Source organism: Rhinatrema bivittatum, chromosome 9 (genome assembly GCF_901001135.1).
Source record: "Rhinatrema bivittatum chromosome 9, aRhiBiv1.1, whole genome shotgun sequence".
Lineage (NCBI taxonomy): Eukaryota > Metazoa > Chordata > Amphibia > Gymnophiona > Rhinatrematidae > Rhinatrema > Rhinatrema bivittatum.
Genome location: NC_042623.1, coordinates 235,959,418 through 235,973,958, shown reverse-complemented (window position 1 = coordinate 235,973,958; position 14,541 = coordinate 235,959,418). Strand labels below are relative to the sequence as shown.

The following is a 14,541-nucleotide window of genomic DNA, read 5'->3' as shown; positions in this document are numbered from 1 at the left end:
TGCCACTATGGACGAGAGGCTCCTGGCTGAGGTGTGTACCAGGTCTGAGGTCGCATCTGTGAGGAATGATATTGCCGGGTCTAATGCCTCGATTGGCGTAATTGAGTCCCTGGCCATAGCCAGGCAGGCACGTGATACCACGGCGCAGCAGGCAGCGATCTGTAAGGTCAAAGCTGATACATCGTGAGACTGCTTGAGGATGGATTCCTGCCATCTGTCATTGGCATCCTTGAGTGAAGTTCCTCCCTCGACTGGTATGGGAGTGCACTTTCTGGTGGCGCAGACTAGGGCGTTGACCTTGGGAAACCTCAGGAGTTCCTTCGTTGCGGGGTCCAAGGGGTAGAGAGCTTCTAGGGCTCGCCCTCCCTTAAAGGTGGCCTCTGGAGCATCCCATTCCAGGTCGCAGTTGTTGTACGGCCTTGTAATAGAGTATATGATAGAAAGCCTCAGACTGCCTTAACGGACCGGCTCCAGCTATCTGTCCCGGTCCACCTTAAGACAGACAGGAAAGGGATCCTCGGGTGGGGGCATTTCCCTGAGGTAAGGGATACAAAGGTGAGGCCCTGAGAGAGTTAGAGAGGCCCCAGGGAGAAGACGGAAGCTGTAATCCAATGCTGTGTTTGTTCTGGACATTTTTGTTGCTTGTCAGTCTGCTGAGGTAAGAAGCCATTTTGCTCCTCTTCTGTTATGTACTTTTGAAAATAAACTAAGAAAAGCAGACCATTCTCCAGCCTGGTCTGTTCTGCGGCCTTCCCCCGCCATAGACTGCTACAAGGGCATCACATATGGTAGTAGAAGTGGGATTTCCTATTCTAAGCGTCTGCACAGACAGGGACCCACATTAGAAAAAAAAACAACTTTTTTTTTTTTGGGGGGGGGGCCTAGCTGCAACGGCAGCCACACAGGATTTTTTTTTGTTATTGGTACCGGCTAGGAGAGAAGCTCCACTGGAGGGAGGGAACAGAAGAAATGAGTCAGAGCTGGAGAAGCAGGCTTTTCTTTTATTTGGTTATTTTCTTGAAAGAAGGAGAAAGGTTTCCGACCTTGAAGGAGCAGGAACCTCCCGGAGAAATGGAACAGTTACTGCAAGCCCTGGTGGAGGGACAGCAACAGCTCCGGGCAGTCTGCCCCTTTGTGCGCCCCTTAGTGCCGCCACGTAAGTGCTGCCCGACTTTCACCTTTGGCAACATAGCCTCAATCACCTCCTCAACCCTGCAACACTCTTGTTCACTGTGTACTGTCTATCCCTCCTGACAAGAGCTGTACCAACAGCCTCTCATAACAACTCTCTAACCCCCACTGATACCCCCCTGTCTCCCCATGCCACTGCTTTCTCTCTTCTGGCCATCAATTTTCACACGTGTGAAAAAACGCCGAGATTCGCCATGCCGTTGTTATAAAAGAGCCCTTGATAAAGGACGTATATAGAGTCCGAAACACAGTACCGTGTCAGGCAGAGAGACCACAACCGGCTAACAGCATGAAAAACTTGGGCATGGAAACCACAAGTGGCTGACAGCTTCATGTGAAACGAGACACAGATAACTTTCCTGTGGAATAATATACAGACAATTTTTCAGATAAGTCACCATTTATTCATGAATTGAAATGAAATGATAAGGAAAATTGATGATTATTTTAATCCCACGGATAAAGTACTCACGGAGCACAGAAAATTTTTTTTAAAAAAATATTAAAAAATAGTTTTGTTTATATTTTGGGACTGACCGATGATTAAATGTAAGGCAGAGTGGAAACAAAGCTGATAGCAATACACAATAATGCCTATTATGATGGTCATTTTGTAAGCATCAACATATTGTTCTGAGGATTGGGAAATTAGTAGTTGGTTTTGAAGTATACAGTACCACTAAAGACATTGCCAACAAAATATGCCCACTCACAACAAAAAATGTAAACCCCTCCCATAGCAACAAAAAAGCATGGTTCTCACCTGAACTAAAAAAACTCAAAAATGACCTGAGAATCAAAGAAAGAAAATAGCGAAAATATCCCCCTCATTGCTTGCCTCATGCAAGACATCCATGCATGAATATAGAATTACTATCCTCAAAACATAAGAACATAAGAAATTGCCATGCTGGGTCAGACCAAGGGTCCATCAAGCCCAGCATCCTGTTTCCAACAGAGGCCAAACCAGGCCACAAGAACCTGGCAATTATCCAAACACTAAGAAGATCCCATGCTACTGATGCAATTAATAGCAGTGGCTATTCCCTAAGTAAACTTGATTAATAGCCGTTAATGGACTTTTCCTCCAAGAACTTATCCAAACCTTTTTTGAACCCAGCTACACTAACTGCACTAACCACATCCTCTGGCAACAAATTCCAGAGCTTTATTGTGTGTTGAGCGAAAAAGAATTTTCTCTGATTAGTCTTAAATGTGCTACTTGCTAACTTCATGGAATGCTCCCTAGTCCTTCTATTATTCGAAAGTGTAAATAACCGAGTCACATCTACTCGTTCAAGACCTCTCATGATCTTAAAGACCTCTATCATATCCCCCCTCAGCCGTCTCTTCTCCAAGCTGAACAGCCCTAACCTCTTCAGCCTTTCCTCATAGGGGAGCTGTTCCATCCCCTTTATCATTTTGATTGCCCTTCTCTGTACCTTCTCCATCGCAACTATATCTTTTTTGAGATGTGGTGACCAGAAACAAAACGTGACTTATACACCCTCAAAATTCACGACGTTCAGTCCAATGCCAAGGCTCTCTTCTCACTCATATCCAATCTAACCAAAACTGCCCCCTCACACAGTTCAATATCTGACTCCAAAAGCAAATGTGATGATCTAGCATTGTTCTTCCACAATAAAATCTCCAAGCTCACAGTAAATTTTCCCACTGACACCTCCTTCTCCAGTGCCTTCCCCACAAACACTATGGCCAGCCTTGACTGCCTCAAAACCACATCATCATCCGAAATAGAATCCCTATTAAAGAAAATCAAACCCTCTGCACACCCTTCGGACACCATCCCGATTAAAATACTATTAACCATTCCCAATATAATAGCCAAAACTCTCTCCGAGATCATCAACTGCTCCCTCACCCATGGTAATGTCCCCACCGCCCTCAAACAAGCAATTGTGGAAACCCATCGTAAAGAAACTCAATCTCAACCCATTAGAACTCTCTATCGCCCAATTTCAAACCTCCCTTTCCTAGCCAAAATCACAGAAAAGGTAGTCAACCTCTGCCTCTCAGAATACTTAGATACACACAATATTCTATCCCCGTCTCAGTTTGGCTTCCATAAATTCTTCAGTACAGAAACACTCCTAATATCTCTTACAGACATATTACTCAAAGGCATGGACATCAGACACTCCTACCTCCTTGCAATTCTCGACATCTCATCCGCTTTCGACACTATCAGTCACAAAATTCTACTAAACCAACTCAATAATAAAGGTATTACTGGAACTGCATTCCGCTGGTTTGAATCTTACCTTGAAAACAGACACTTCAAGGTCAAATTGGGCAACAGTGAATCTGATCATAAGAAACCTATCAACCTAACCCGAGGTGTACCCCAAGGCTCCGCTGTATCATCTACCCTCTTCAATATATACTTGTTACCCCTCTGCCATCTCCTATCTAACTTAGGCATCATCCATTTCATATTCGCGACCGACGTCCAAATTATCATCCCTATCACTGACTCACTAGTCAATTCCTTAAAGATCTGGGACAACAGCATCAACTCGATCAACCATCTCCTCACTAACCTTAGGGGCGGATTTTAAGAGCCCTGCTCGCCTAAATCCGCCTAAATCCGGGCGGATTTAGGCGAGCAGGGCCCTGCGTGCCGGTGCGCCTATTTTACATAGGCCTACCGGCGCACGCAGAGCCCCGGGGCTCGCGTAAGTCCCGGGGTTTTCAGAGGGGGCGTGTTGGGGGCGGGCCCAATCCGCGCGGCGTTTTCGGGGCGTGTCGGGAGCGTTTCTGGGGCGGGCCGGGGGCGTGGTTACAGCCTGGGGCGGTCCAGGGGCGTGGCCGCGCCCTCCGGACCCGCCCCCAGGTTGCGTCCCGATGCGCTAGCGGCCCGCTGGCGCGCGGGGATTTAAGTCTCCCTCCGGGAGGCGTAAATCCCCCGACAAAGGTAAGGGGGGGGGAGTTTAGACAGGGCCGGGCGGGTGGGGAAGGTGAGGGGAGGGCAAAAGAAAGTTCCCTCCGAGGCCGCTCCGAAATCAGAGCGGCCTCGGAGGGAACGGAGGTAGGCTGCGCGGCTCGGCGCGCGCCGGCTATACGGAATCGATAGCCTTGCGCGCGCTGATCCCGGATTTTAGCGGATACGCGCAGCTACGCGCGTATCTACTAAAATCCAGCGTACTTTTGTTTGCGCCTGATGCGCCAACAAAAGTACGCCAAATCGCGCTATTTGAAAATCTACCCCTTAATCTCTCACTCAACACCACCAAAACAGAACTCCTCATCATTTCTCACAATCCACCCACTTATAACCCTACACTCTCTTAACACCTTGCCCCTTCCATCTCCCATCCCCCAACATGTACGAAATCTTGGCGTCACCATCGACCACCAATTGAACTTAAAAACTTTCATAAAATCCACCTTGAAGGAATGCTACTCCATGTTTTAAAGAAACTAAGACCCCTCTTACATTTCAATGACTTTCGCCCTTCAAACCATAATTTTCTCTAAGATCGAATACTGTAATTCCCTCCTCCTAGGCCTCCCCTCCGCTACTATCAAACCCCTCCAAATGTTACAGAATGTGGCCACCAGAATTCTCACCAACACGTAGAAAAGACCACATCACGCCCATCCTAAGAGACCTCCACTGGCTCCCTATCTCCTCCAGAATTCTCTACAAGACCCTCTCCCTTATACACAAGACCATACACAACCAGAACATCAAGTGGCTAAACGACTCACTCCACTCCAATACATCCAACAGACCAACCAGAGCTGCCTGTAAAGGAACCCTTTGCATACCCTCTCCTAAAATCACACAACGCTCCTCCACTAGGGACAGAGCACTCTCAATAGCAGGTCCCATAAACTGGAACTCAATGCCGCCTGACCTCCGCATTGAACCTTGCACACAAAAATTAAAAAGAAAAATTAAAAACGTGGCTCTTCAAACTAGCCTACCCCTAAGGCCCCCCCCACCCCCTCTCGGCACCCCTCCTCCCATCCATGCCCTCCCTCTCCCCCTCACCCCACCTCCTTTACACTGATCTCATGCCTCCCTGCCATCCATAGTTTCCTCCCTCCTTAATACTTCTTAATCTATTTGTACTCTGCCCTCAATCCCCTTCATGTTAACTGCTAATTGTTCTGCACTGGAAACTTCGATATCTTACACGCTAATTTAGCACTATGTCCAGAGTTATGAGTTAAGAGTTATTAGTTACTAGCTGTGCCCGGCCACGCGTTGCAGTGGCAGAGTCAGGTTCTTTTCCCCCACTCCCCCTTCTCCTTGCTCATATACCTCAGTCACACATCGTCCTCCCCCTTGGTCACTCACCCCCCCCCCCCTTTCCTCCCCTGTCCCTACTCCAGCTCTCTCCCCTCACACTCACCCTTCCCCCTTCGGTCACTAACCCCCCCCTTCACTCCTCTGTCCCCACTCCAACTCTCACCTCTCACACTTACCTCTCCCCTCTGTGTCTCTCCACTGACACTCACTACCCCCTTCATTCACCCTCCCCTCACTGTCACCTCTCCCCGCCTACTCCCTACCCTTTTGTCAGTGATGCCGCACCCTCTCTCAATCTCCTTCCCTGATTCTGATCCCCTCCGGCTCGCAATGCCCTCCCAGCTGCCCCCCCCCTCTCCCTCTTGTGCTGTTCTGCGTGGCCCGCTCCTGAAGGCGCGAGGTCAGCGAGGATCCCTCCCTGTCGTGCACGTGAGCCGTACCAGATCGCCGCCGCAGCTCCTCCCAGGTGTCGAATTTCGGCCGGCCGACACCACCACGCCCGATATTGCCTCCGGTCCGCCGCTGCTGCTCCTCCCGGCGCCATGTTGGTCCCGCTGTGCGCGACGTGCACCGCTGCTGCCCCTCCCAGCACCATGTTGGTCCCGCTGTGCCCGACGTGCGCTCCCGCCCGCACATGCGCAGTACAGCAGCTTCATTTCCCAAGGTAGATAGCGTGTGTTGCATGTCTGTCCAACAGATGTCACTGTTTTCCCCACACACATGTAAAAACACGTTTTTTTCTGTAACCATGTGACATCTATGTAATCTAGATAGAGAAGAACCTTGCCGAAAGTGAAAGCAAGGTTGTGTCCAAATTTGAAAGCAATTGGTGCAGTAGCTGAGCCTGGTTAAGTTGAAAAAACAGAACAGAGCAGTAAAGGTTACAGTTTGTGGTTTTTTTGGTTTTTTTTACCCCAAATGAACAGCACCAGCAAAGAATAGTTTAAATATGCAAGCACGCCTTCCTGGCCCCCCCCCCCCAACCCTGTGAAATAGAGCAACCCACGCTACAGCCCCCCTCTCGGGAGATGTGGAGAATCAGTGGCCCCCCCCTGTGAAAAACGCGCGGCGGAAAATAAGAACGGTCCCCCACCGTGCTCCTCCCCGGCTACATGTGTAAACTGCCAGCCGGTGGCGAGGGTGTGTGATAGGATTTGTTCCGCCGGCTGCCATGTCGCAGAACTTCACCGGTGAAAGTGGTGCGTCAGGATTCCTGACCTAGTAAGGGCAAATGTCCGCTGAGGATATGGCGCCGACGGGCTGTTGCCCTTACTATGTCACATGGTGTACCGACGTCATTGTTGTCTCCGTATAGCATAGTAAGGGCAAGGTCCGCCGGCGCCATTTTGGTTGCTGGCATCCGACGGCCCTACAGAATGCGATGTGTCCCGGACCGTTCCTGTGGTGCCGGCGGAGAAGCATGGACTTGTATCAGGTGTAGTGTGTGATCGGAGTGCAGTGCGTGGGTGGGTGGAAGAGGCTACTTTAATTTAAATTCGGAGGGTGTGTGAAATGCGTGGCTTCCCAATGTAGCAGCCAGGAATCCGTGTTTTGGTGTGTTTTGGGAGGGTGGGTGAAGTAAGTGACATTGGCAGGCGTGTGGGTGGGGGTGTGTGGTGTGATGAGTGTGGATTTCTGTGTGTTATGAGGGAGTGTGAATGAAAGACAATAGCCCTGTGTGGGGGTGGGGGGTGGTGTGTGAGTGTGTGTGAAAGGTGTAAGAGGTTGCGCTTGCGCTGACGGCCACCAGATGTTGCTGTTTTGTGTAAGCAATTTTTAAACTTGTATTACCTGTCACAGGTGTGACCTATATGTAATGTAAGTGTATAAGATCCTTCCCATATGGGAAGTGAATGTTGTGTGCAAATTTGAATGCATTCGGTTAAGCGGTTGGCGAGATTAGCGATGACGTACAAACTATTTAACATTTTTATTTATATAGATTACTATGTTTATAGTTACTACTATACCAATTCTGATATACCTTTTTTTCTTATCATGTTATTTATTTATTTATTTTGCATTTTTATATACCGACATTCTTGTATCAGATACAAATCATACCGGTTTACATTAAAAACAGAGTATGCAGGAAAATAGGTTATGCAACCAAATTGTTCTATGTAACTGTTACTCGTTATTATTTAACTAAATTGTTCCATGTAAACCAATACGATGTGCAAATGGTTATCGGTATAGAAAAACCTTTAATTAAATGAATGAATGAATGAATGAATGAATAGATTTGCTCTCACTCTCCATTCTAATTAATCCTCACTTCATATGTAAATATTATTTTTAGGCTCACAACTAGTTGCAATCTCAGCATAGCCTTGTATCTATTCTAAATATGCTTCTATGACCCTGTGGTCCAGTTTTTTCTGTTAATACTCTATATCTAGCTTGCAGCATCTGCTTGTCTAGCAAAACAAGCACAAGACTGAAGCAAAAATGTTATAGAATCTTGCTAATAATTGTAAAGCTATTTATGATAAAAATAAAAAAACCTTAGCAGAACAAGAATAATGACTTCTTGTGTGACATCTCAAAAAGCAAAAAGTGTTTCACTGCTTCTTCACTACTTTCCAAGTCATGCCTATGATGGGGCCTATGAGCACCACATCCCTGGGAACTACAGGCTGGTTAGTTAATCTGATCACTGTGGTAAGCAAATTAATGGAATCACTGCTGAAACTGAGGATAGTACAGTTTTTGGAATCCAACAGATTGCAAGATCCGAGGCCACATGATTTTTTAGATCTTGTTAGATGAACCTGATCAATTTCTTTGATTGGGTGACCAGTGAGTTGGATCAAAGGAAAGCTCTAGATGTAATACAGTTGGCTTTCAGTAAGGCTTTTGACACAGTTCTGCATTGACTTATAAATGCATTGAGCACCATTGATATGGATCCTTGAGTGACTGACTGGGTTAGAAAATGGTCGAGAGTGATGTGACAAAGGATAGTGGTAAATGGAGTTCCCTCCAAGGAAGGGGTGGTACTTATTGTGTGCCTTAGGGATCAGTCCTTGGACTGGTTCTTTTCATGAGCGACACTGCAGAAGGATTGTTGTCAGTTTGCAGGTGATACCAAAATCTGAAACAGGGTAGAAGGTGTAGAAAATATGAGGGGGGATCTAGTGAAGCTTGAGGAATGGTATAGGGTCTGAAAGTTAAGATTTAATGATAAAAACTGCAGAGTTATGCATTTTCAGGTCTATTTTAAAAGCACTGCTTGTTTAACAATGCATACATATGCATGTATGTGGGCTGCGCGCAAGCAATGCAGATTTTAAAAAGCCTCAAAATACACATGTATGTACCCATGCGCGCGGGAGGAATAAGGGGGCTGAAAAGGGATGAGGCATGGGCACTCCGGGGCAAGGCCAAGACTTACCCGTGTAACTCCAAATTTTTAAAACGATACCCACAGCGCGTATACGCTAGATATCCATGCAATTTTACTGCTGCTCCCAATGAGGAGCAAGTCTGTAGATCTCACGTTTTAGGGCTTATAGGACAGAGTGAGGGATCCAGGTCAACTGGGCAGCGTGCAGAATGAAGAACCAGAAGGTCTGAAAGACCTTGCTATTAAGTGGACAAACTGGTGGATTAATTGGAAAACTGGGAGTGTGCCTCATGCAAACATGTTTTAAAATTTGCTGGCATACATGGGTAAAAGCCGAAATGGTCCTATTGAAAACACGGATGCGCTAGCTGTATTCGAGTAACCTCTTAAAATTAGGAGCAGTCTTAATGCACGGTTGGTGAATTTTAAAACATAAACTCATAAGTGCGTGCACGATTAAAAATTCTAGTGTATTGCTTGCATGCCAATACACATGTACGGGCACATGGGTGCTCATTTTAAAAATGCCCTCTTAGGCTGCAAAAACCCAAGGAAGAGGAACATTATTGGGGATAAAATTCTTCTACGCATGAAAGAAGAGTAGAATCTGGGGGTGATTGTGTCTCATGATCTTAAGGTGGCCAAACAGGTGGATAAAGCATATTTATTTATTTAAAACCTTTTCTATACCGTCGTTCAGTGATATACCATCACAACGGTTTACAAATAGGCACATGAATAAATTCGAAATAGATTGTAATTTAACTAGTAGGTACCGAAATTGTTCAGATACATGATTCAAATACTATATGCTATATGGAGTGTGTATTGTAATTCCATTTATGGACTATCCATATATGCGATATACTGTAATTCTTTAACAATACTTAAGTATGATAAAAATAAAAAAGAACGCATATATGTTCTCTGGTGACTTTTTGTTTGCCTGTGTGTATGAGTCCTTTTCTTGTTTCTTAGTACTACCTATTCCCCATTCTCACTTTGAAAAGCTTTTTTGAAAAGCCATGTTTTTAAGCTTATTTTGAAGAGTTTTAAATCTCTCAATCTTATTTCGGCTGGCATTGAGTTCCATAATGTTGGGCCGGCTAATGATAGTGCTCTCTCCCTTACTTGTGTCAGTTTAGCTGTCTTTACAGAGGGTATGGTCAGTAGAGCTTTATTTGCTGATCGGAGATTTCTTTGGGGAACATGTAGTCGTAATGCAGTGTTTAACCAATCAGTATTTTCTTCATTGATTAGCTTGTGGAATTTTGCATAGTGTTTTAAATTGTACTCTTTGTTCGATTGGCAGCCAGTGTAATTCGGCAAGTGTTTGAGTGATGTGATTCCTTCTGCTTTTTCCAGTTACAATTCTGGCTGCCAGAGTTCTGTAAGATTTGTAGTGGTTTTAGTGTTGTATATGGTAATCCAAGGAAGAGTGTGTTACAATAGTCTGTGCTAGTGAATATAAGTGCTTGTAGAACAGTTCGAAAGTGTACTTGGGTTAATAGGGGTTTTAGTTTTCTAAGGACCATTAGTTTGGTGTAGCCCTCTTTGACTTTCAATGATATGTGTTGTTTGAGGTTGATTTCATTGTCAATTATTACTCCTAGGTTTCGAGCTTTTTCGGTTAGTTCCACTATCTGATCGTTTTTAAGTTTGATGGGATTCTGGATTAATTCAGTGGTTTTTAGTTCAAGGTGTATGAATTCTGTTTTTTCAATATTAATTACTAGTTCCATTTGGAAAAGCCCGAAAAATGCTTGGCTGCATATGTAGAGGAATGGTCAGCAGAAAAAGGGAGGTGATATTGCCCCTGTTTAAGTCCCTGTGAGACTTAATTTGGAATACTTTGTACAAGTCTAGAAATCACACCTTCAAAAGGATATTAACCAGTTGGAATTGGTCCAGAGGATGGCTATTAAAATGATTAATGGTCTTTGTTCTAATGCATATGGGGAAAACTCAAAGATCTAAATACCCTAGATGAAAGGCAAGATAGGGGAGATATGATAGAAGTATTTAAATATCTCTAAGGTTTCCATGCAAAGGAGGAGAGCCTCTTTCAATGGAAAGACGGCTTTAGAATGAGGGATCATGGATGAGGTGAAAGAGGGTAGACTCAGGAGTAATCTTAGGAAATATGTCATTACAGAGAGTGTAGTGAATGCATGGAATAGCTTTTCAATGGAGGTAATGAAGACAAAAACAGTATCTGAATTCAAGAAATACCTACAGTACCTGAATATAATCTGCTTTGAAGTGCTGAAAAAAAAAGTGTGAAAAGCAGAATATAAAAATCTAAATAAATAAATCTAAATAAATAAATAAGAAAGCATGGGATAAACATAGGCGATCTCTGAGGGAGTGATGGGATTTGTAAAGCTAAATTAGTTGGGTAGGTGGGCAAACTAGATAGACCATACTGTCTTTTTGTGCCATCATGTAAGATTTGCCTAGGGCGCCTAATACCCTTGCACCGTCCCTGCTGTGGCCACCAGGGGAGCCCATCCCACCTAGTAGCAGAGGTGGAGGAGGCCTGTGGCTCCTGGGGCAGCCCATCCCGCCTGGTGGCAGAAGAGGAGGCCTGCAGCCACCAGGGGAGCCCATCTCACCCAGTGACACAGGTGGAGAAGGCCCGAGGCCCAACTGAAGGAGAGAGACTGGAGCCAGAGCCAGAGCCCTTGTGCGCGCATGTGTGTATAGGGGAGAAAGTAGAGCCAGCGTGTGTGCGTGTGGAGGAGAGGGGTGGAGCCAGCGAGTGTGTGTGAAGGAGAGGGAAGGGAGCCTGTGTGTGTGTGTGTGTGTGAGTGGAGCCAGCATGCATGTGCCTGAGAGAGAGTAAGCCGCTGTGAATGTGAGCCTGACAGAGAAGAAGCCAGCCAGCTTATGTAAGTCTGTGAATGTGTGTGAGTTTTGAAAGAGTGTGTGTGCCTGTGTGAGCATGAGGATGAATTTGTGTGTATATAAGGAAGGAGAAAGTTTGTGCACCTCCCTATCTTTCCCACTACTCCACAACAATCTCAAGTTGACCAGAAGTCAAAAGTTCCCAGTTATGGAGAGTGAGTGATTTTTTTTTAATCTTTATTGATTTTAATTAAACTGGTGTTATTTGATGTGTATACTGTTTTGAAGTATTGTATTGGTGTTTAGGAAATTAAAAAAAATATGAGTTTTTAATTATTGGATGTTATTCAGCTCATCTGCTGTTTTGAAATAATTATTTTTATTAGTATGATTTTAATATTTTGATTGATGCTTTATATTTATTGATTTTATTGTTTGATGTTTTCTAAGGAAAGATGGTGCTTTTGTTTTTCCATTGGTATACTACATACAGAGTCTAACTTGTGGTTTTCAGTTCACTTTATGACTGCACTTTCCATTTATACTTTATGGCACTTTATTCTGTGTTTGGTGAGGGTCTGCCTGTGTTCTGCTTGTGTGATTGAAGTTAAGTATTCTGCTAATGTTTCATTTCTGTGCAGGGATCTATAGAAGCTTGGTTTGTTCTGTTTTCCTAATAAGAGGTATATTGATGTTTTAGGGCCTGGTGTAATGTTTACAGGGTAACCTTTTCATAGGGTTATAACTGTTTGAGTGCTGGCAGTTAGTGCTGTTTTGGAATGTGAGATTTATTATATTGTAATTGTAATTTAGTTTGCTCATTTTATGGCTTTCTGAGGACCAAGCCCACACCCAACATGCGTTATAACAGACCTAATACTATATGTGTTCCAAGTGTTTGTTTAGCTTTTATGCAGGATTTTCTGGTTGACACCACAGCAGTGCATGTCAATATAATATGCATGCTGTTGTGATATTTTTATTTCAAAAGACTGAGTGTCCTTTTTCATGTAAAATCTTTTATTGTAAATGCATAATTTGAAATTGTGTGTGGAGAGCAGCAAAAAGTTTTTTCATGTTAAATAAGTACCTCTATGTTTATTTCCTCAAAAGCACAATCTGACATTTAAAAAACAAAACCAAAAAGCCTTTGCAGAAGTTGTAAACGATATGAATTTTGGTGCTTCACCTGATTCTTCTATCTGTAGCCCTCTGCAGGCCAGAGATTGCAGATTACTGCCGCATATACCTTAAAATCTTTGATACCATGTGCAACTATCTTCTGATTTAGAATTTTTGAGCAATGAATATCATAATCAACAGAACTGTAAAGCAGAAGAGTTTGTTTATTGCACCGTTTTATTAGGTTGGACTGCTGGTATAGTAAGAGCCAGGCTGAGTTTGTCAGGCTGAGTTTGTCCAAGCTGCTGATTACCCCAGTGAAACAAGGGCGGATAAGGTCAGCGTGACCTGATTTCATCCTCCATTGAGCTCCTTCTAAATCTTTGTTGGCCTTTGTCGTACGCTGGAATCAACTTTTCAGCCAGAGACAGCATACAGTATTTGTACTTTGGGGCTGACGGGGTTCTGCCTGTTGTACAATGTAGAGATGGATTATATACTATGGAGGCGGGTTATTTTTTCAATGCAAACTTTGAATTAAAAAAAGTGAAACAAGAACCCTAGGATATAATATCTATAGCAAAGATCTATAATATTTACAGATTTTGGCTGATACAAAAGCTTCAGGCACTTGTATTGTGTGTGTGCAGGACATATTGTTCCTTCTGTGTTTCTCTCTAATGACAACAGCCAGCAGAATTTACAGCTACCCCAACCCGGTCTCCAGCATACTCGACTGGAGTCATCTCCCGTGTCTTACCCTGACATGGCCTCTGCCACCATCCAGAAAACAGAACCAATAAAACTACAACAAACATGAATAAAACGCTGTGCAATTATTCTCTCTTAGTTGAAAGGAAGAGATCCAGTTTTGACTGGAAGTCCTAATATGCATGATTTCCTAGAGGTACCTTTGGGTCCTAGAATGTTTTATGATGTTAATCTAGGGCACCACATAAAGAAGCGATGCTCACAACTTCCTGCTTTGAAGGACTAAGTGTAAGGGGGAGCCAGGCTTGCCAAGGTCACATCAAGCGGCAGCGGCAGAAGCAGAACTTGGACTCAGATCTCCTGGGCCCCAGCCCATTACTCCAATTAGTAAACCCCTTCCTTTCTCCTCTGATACTGAAACACAAATTATTTGCAATCCCACTGGAATGATGGGTCAGAAATAACACAAGAAATGCAGGCTGGGTTTGGCTTACCTGGGAATGCTGGTTAAATACGTCACAACGTTCAGAAAATCTTCATCGGGGATTTCACTGAAGCCAGGAAACTCTGGGAAGGTGATGATTGGGGCCCCATCTTTCCCTCTTCCTCCTAAAATTAAAACAAATGATCTCTATCAACTGAAAAGCAGGTTGTTAATACAAACAAAAAACACACTTTGAAATGTCTGTATGCCAATGTCAGAAGTGTAAAAAATAAGATGGGAGAGTTAGAGTGTGTAGCAGTGAATGATGACATAGACGTAATTGGCATCTCAGAAACATGGTGGAACGAGGATAACCAATGGGACAGTGCTGTACTGGGGTACAAATTATATCCCAACGACAGAGAGGAGGATCTTGGTGGGGGTATAGCGCTTTATGTCTGGGCGGGCATAGAGTTCAACAGGATAAAGATAAAGAGACTAGATGCACAATAGAATCTATATGGGTAGAAATCTGGGAGGCTAATCAATTTGGCAGCGCAGTAATAATGGGAGATTTCAATTGCCCCAATATTGACTGGCTAAATGTAACATCAG

The 14,541-nt window shown here is 44.3% G+C and overlaps 1 protein-coding gene across 1 annotated transcript in view; it reads right to left on the bottom strand.

The window, feature by feature from the left end:
• Nucleotides 1-14,541, bottom strand: part of MCF2L2 (MCF.2 cell line derived transforming sequence-like 2) — a 774,003-nt gene that overhangs the window by 654,400 nt on the left and 105,062 nt on the right. The window contains 1 exon segment of the mRNA XM_029615373.1: nt 13,997-14,111. Coding sequence (XP_029471233.1) covers nt 13,997-14,111 — 115 coding nt within the window.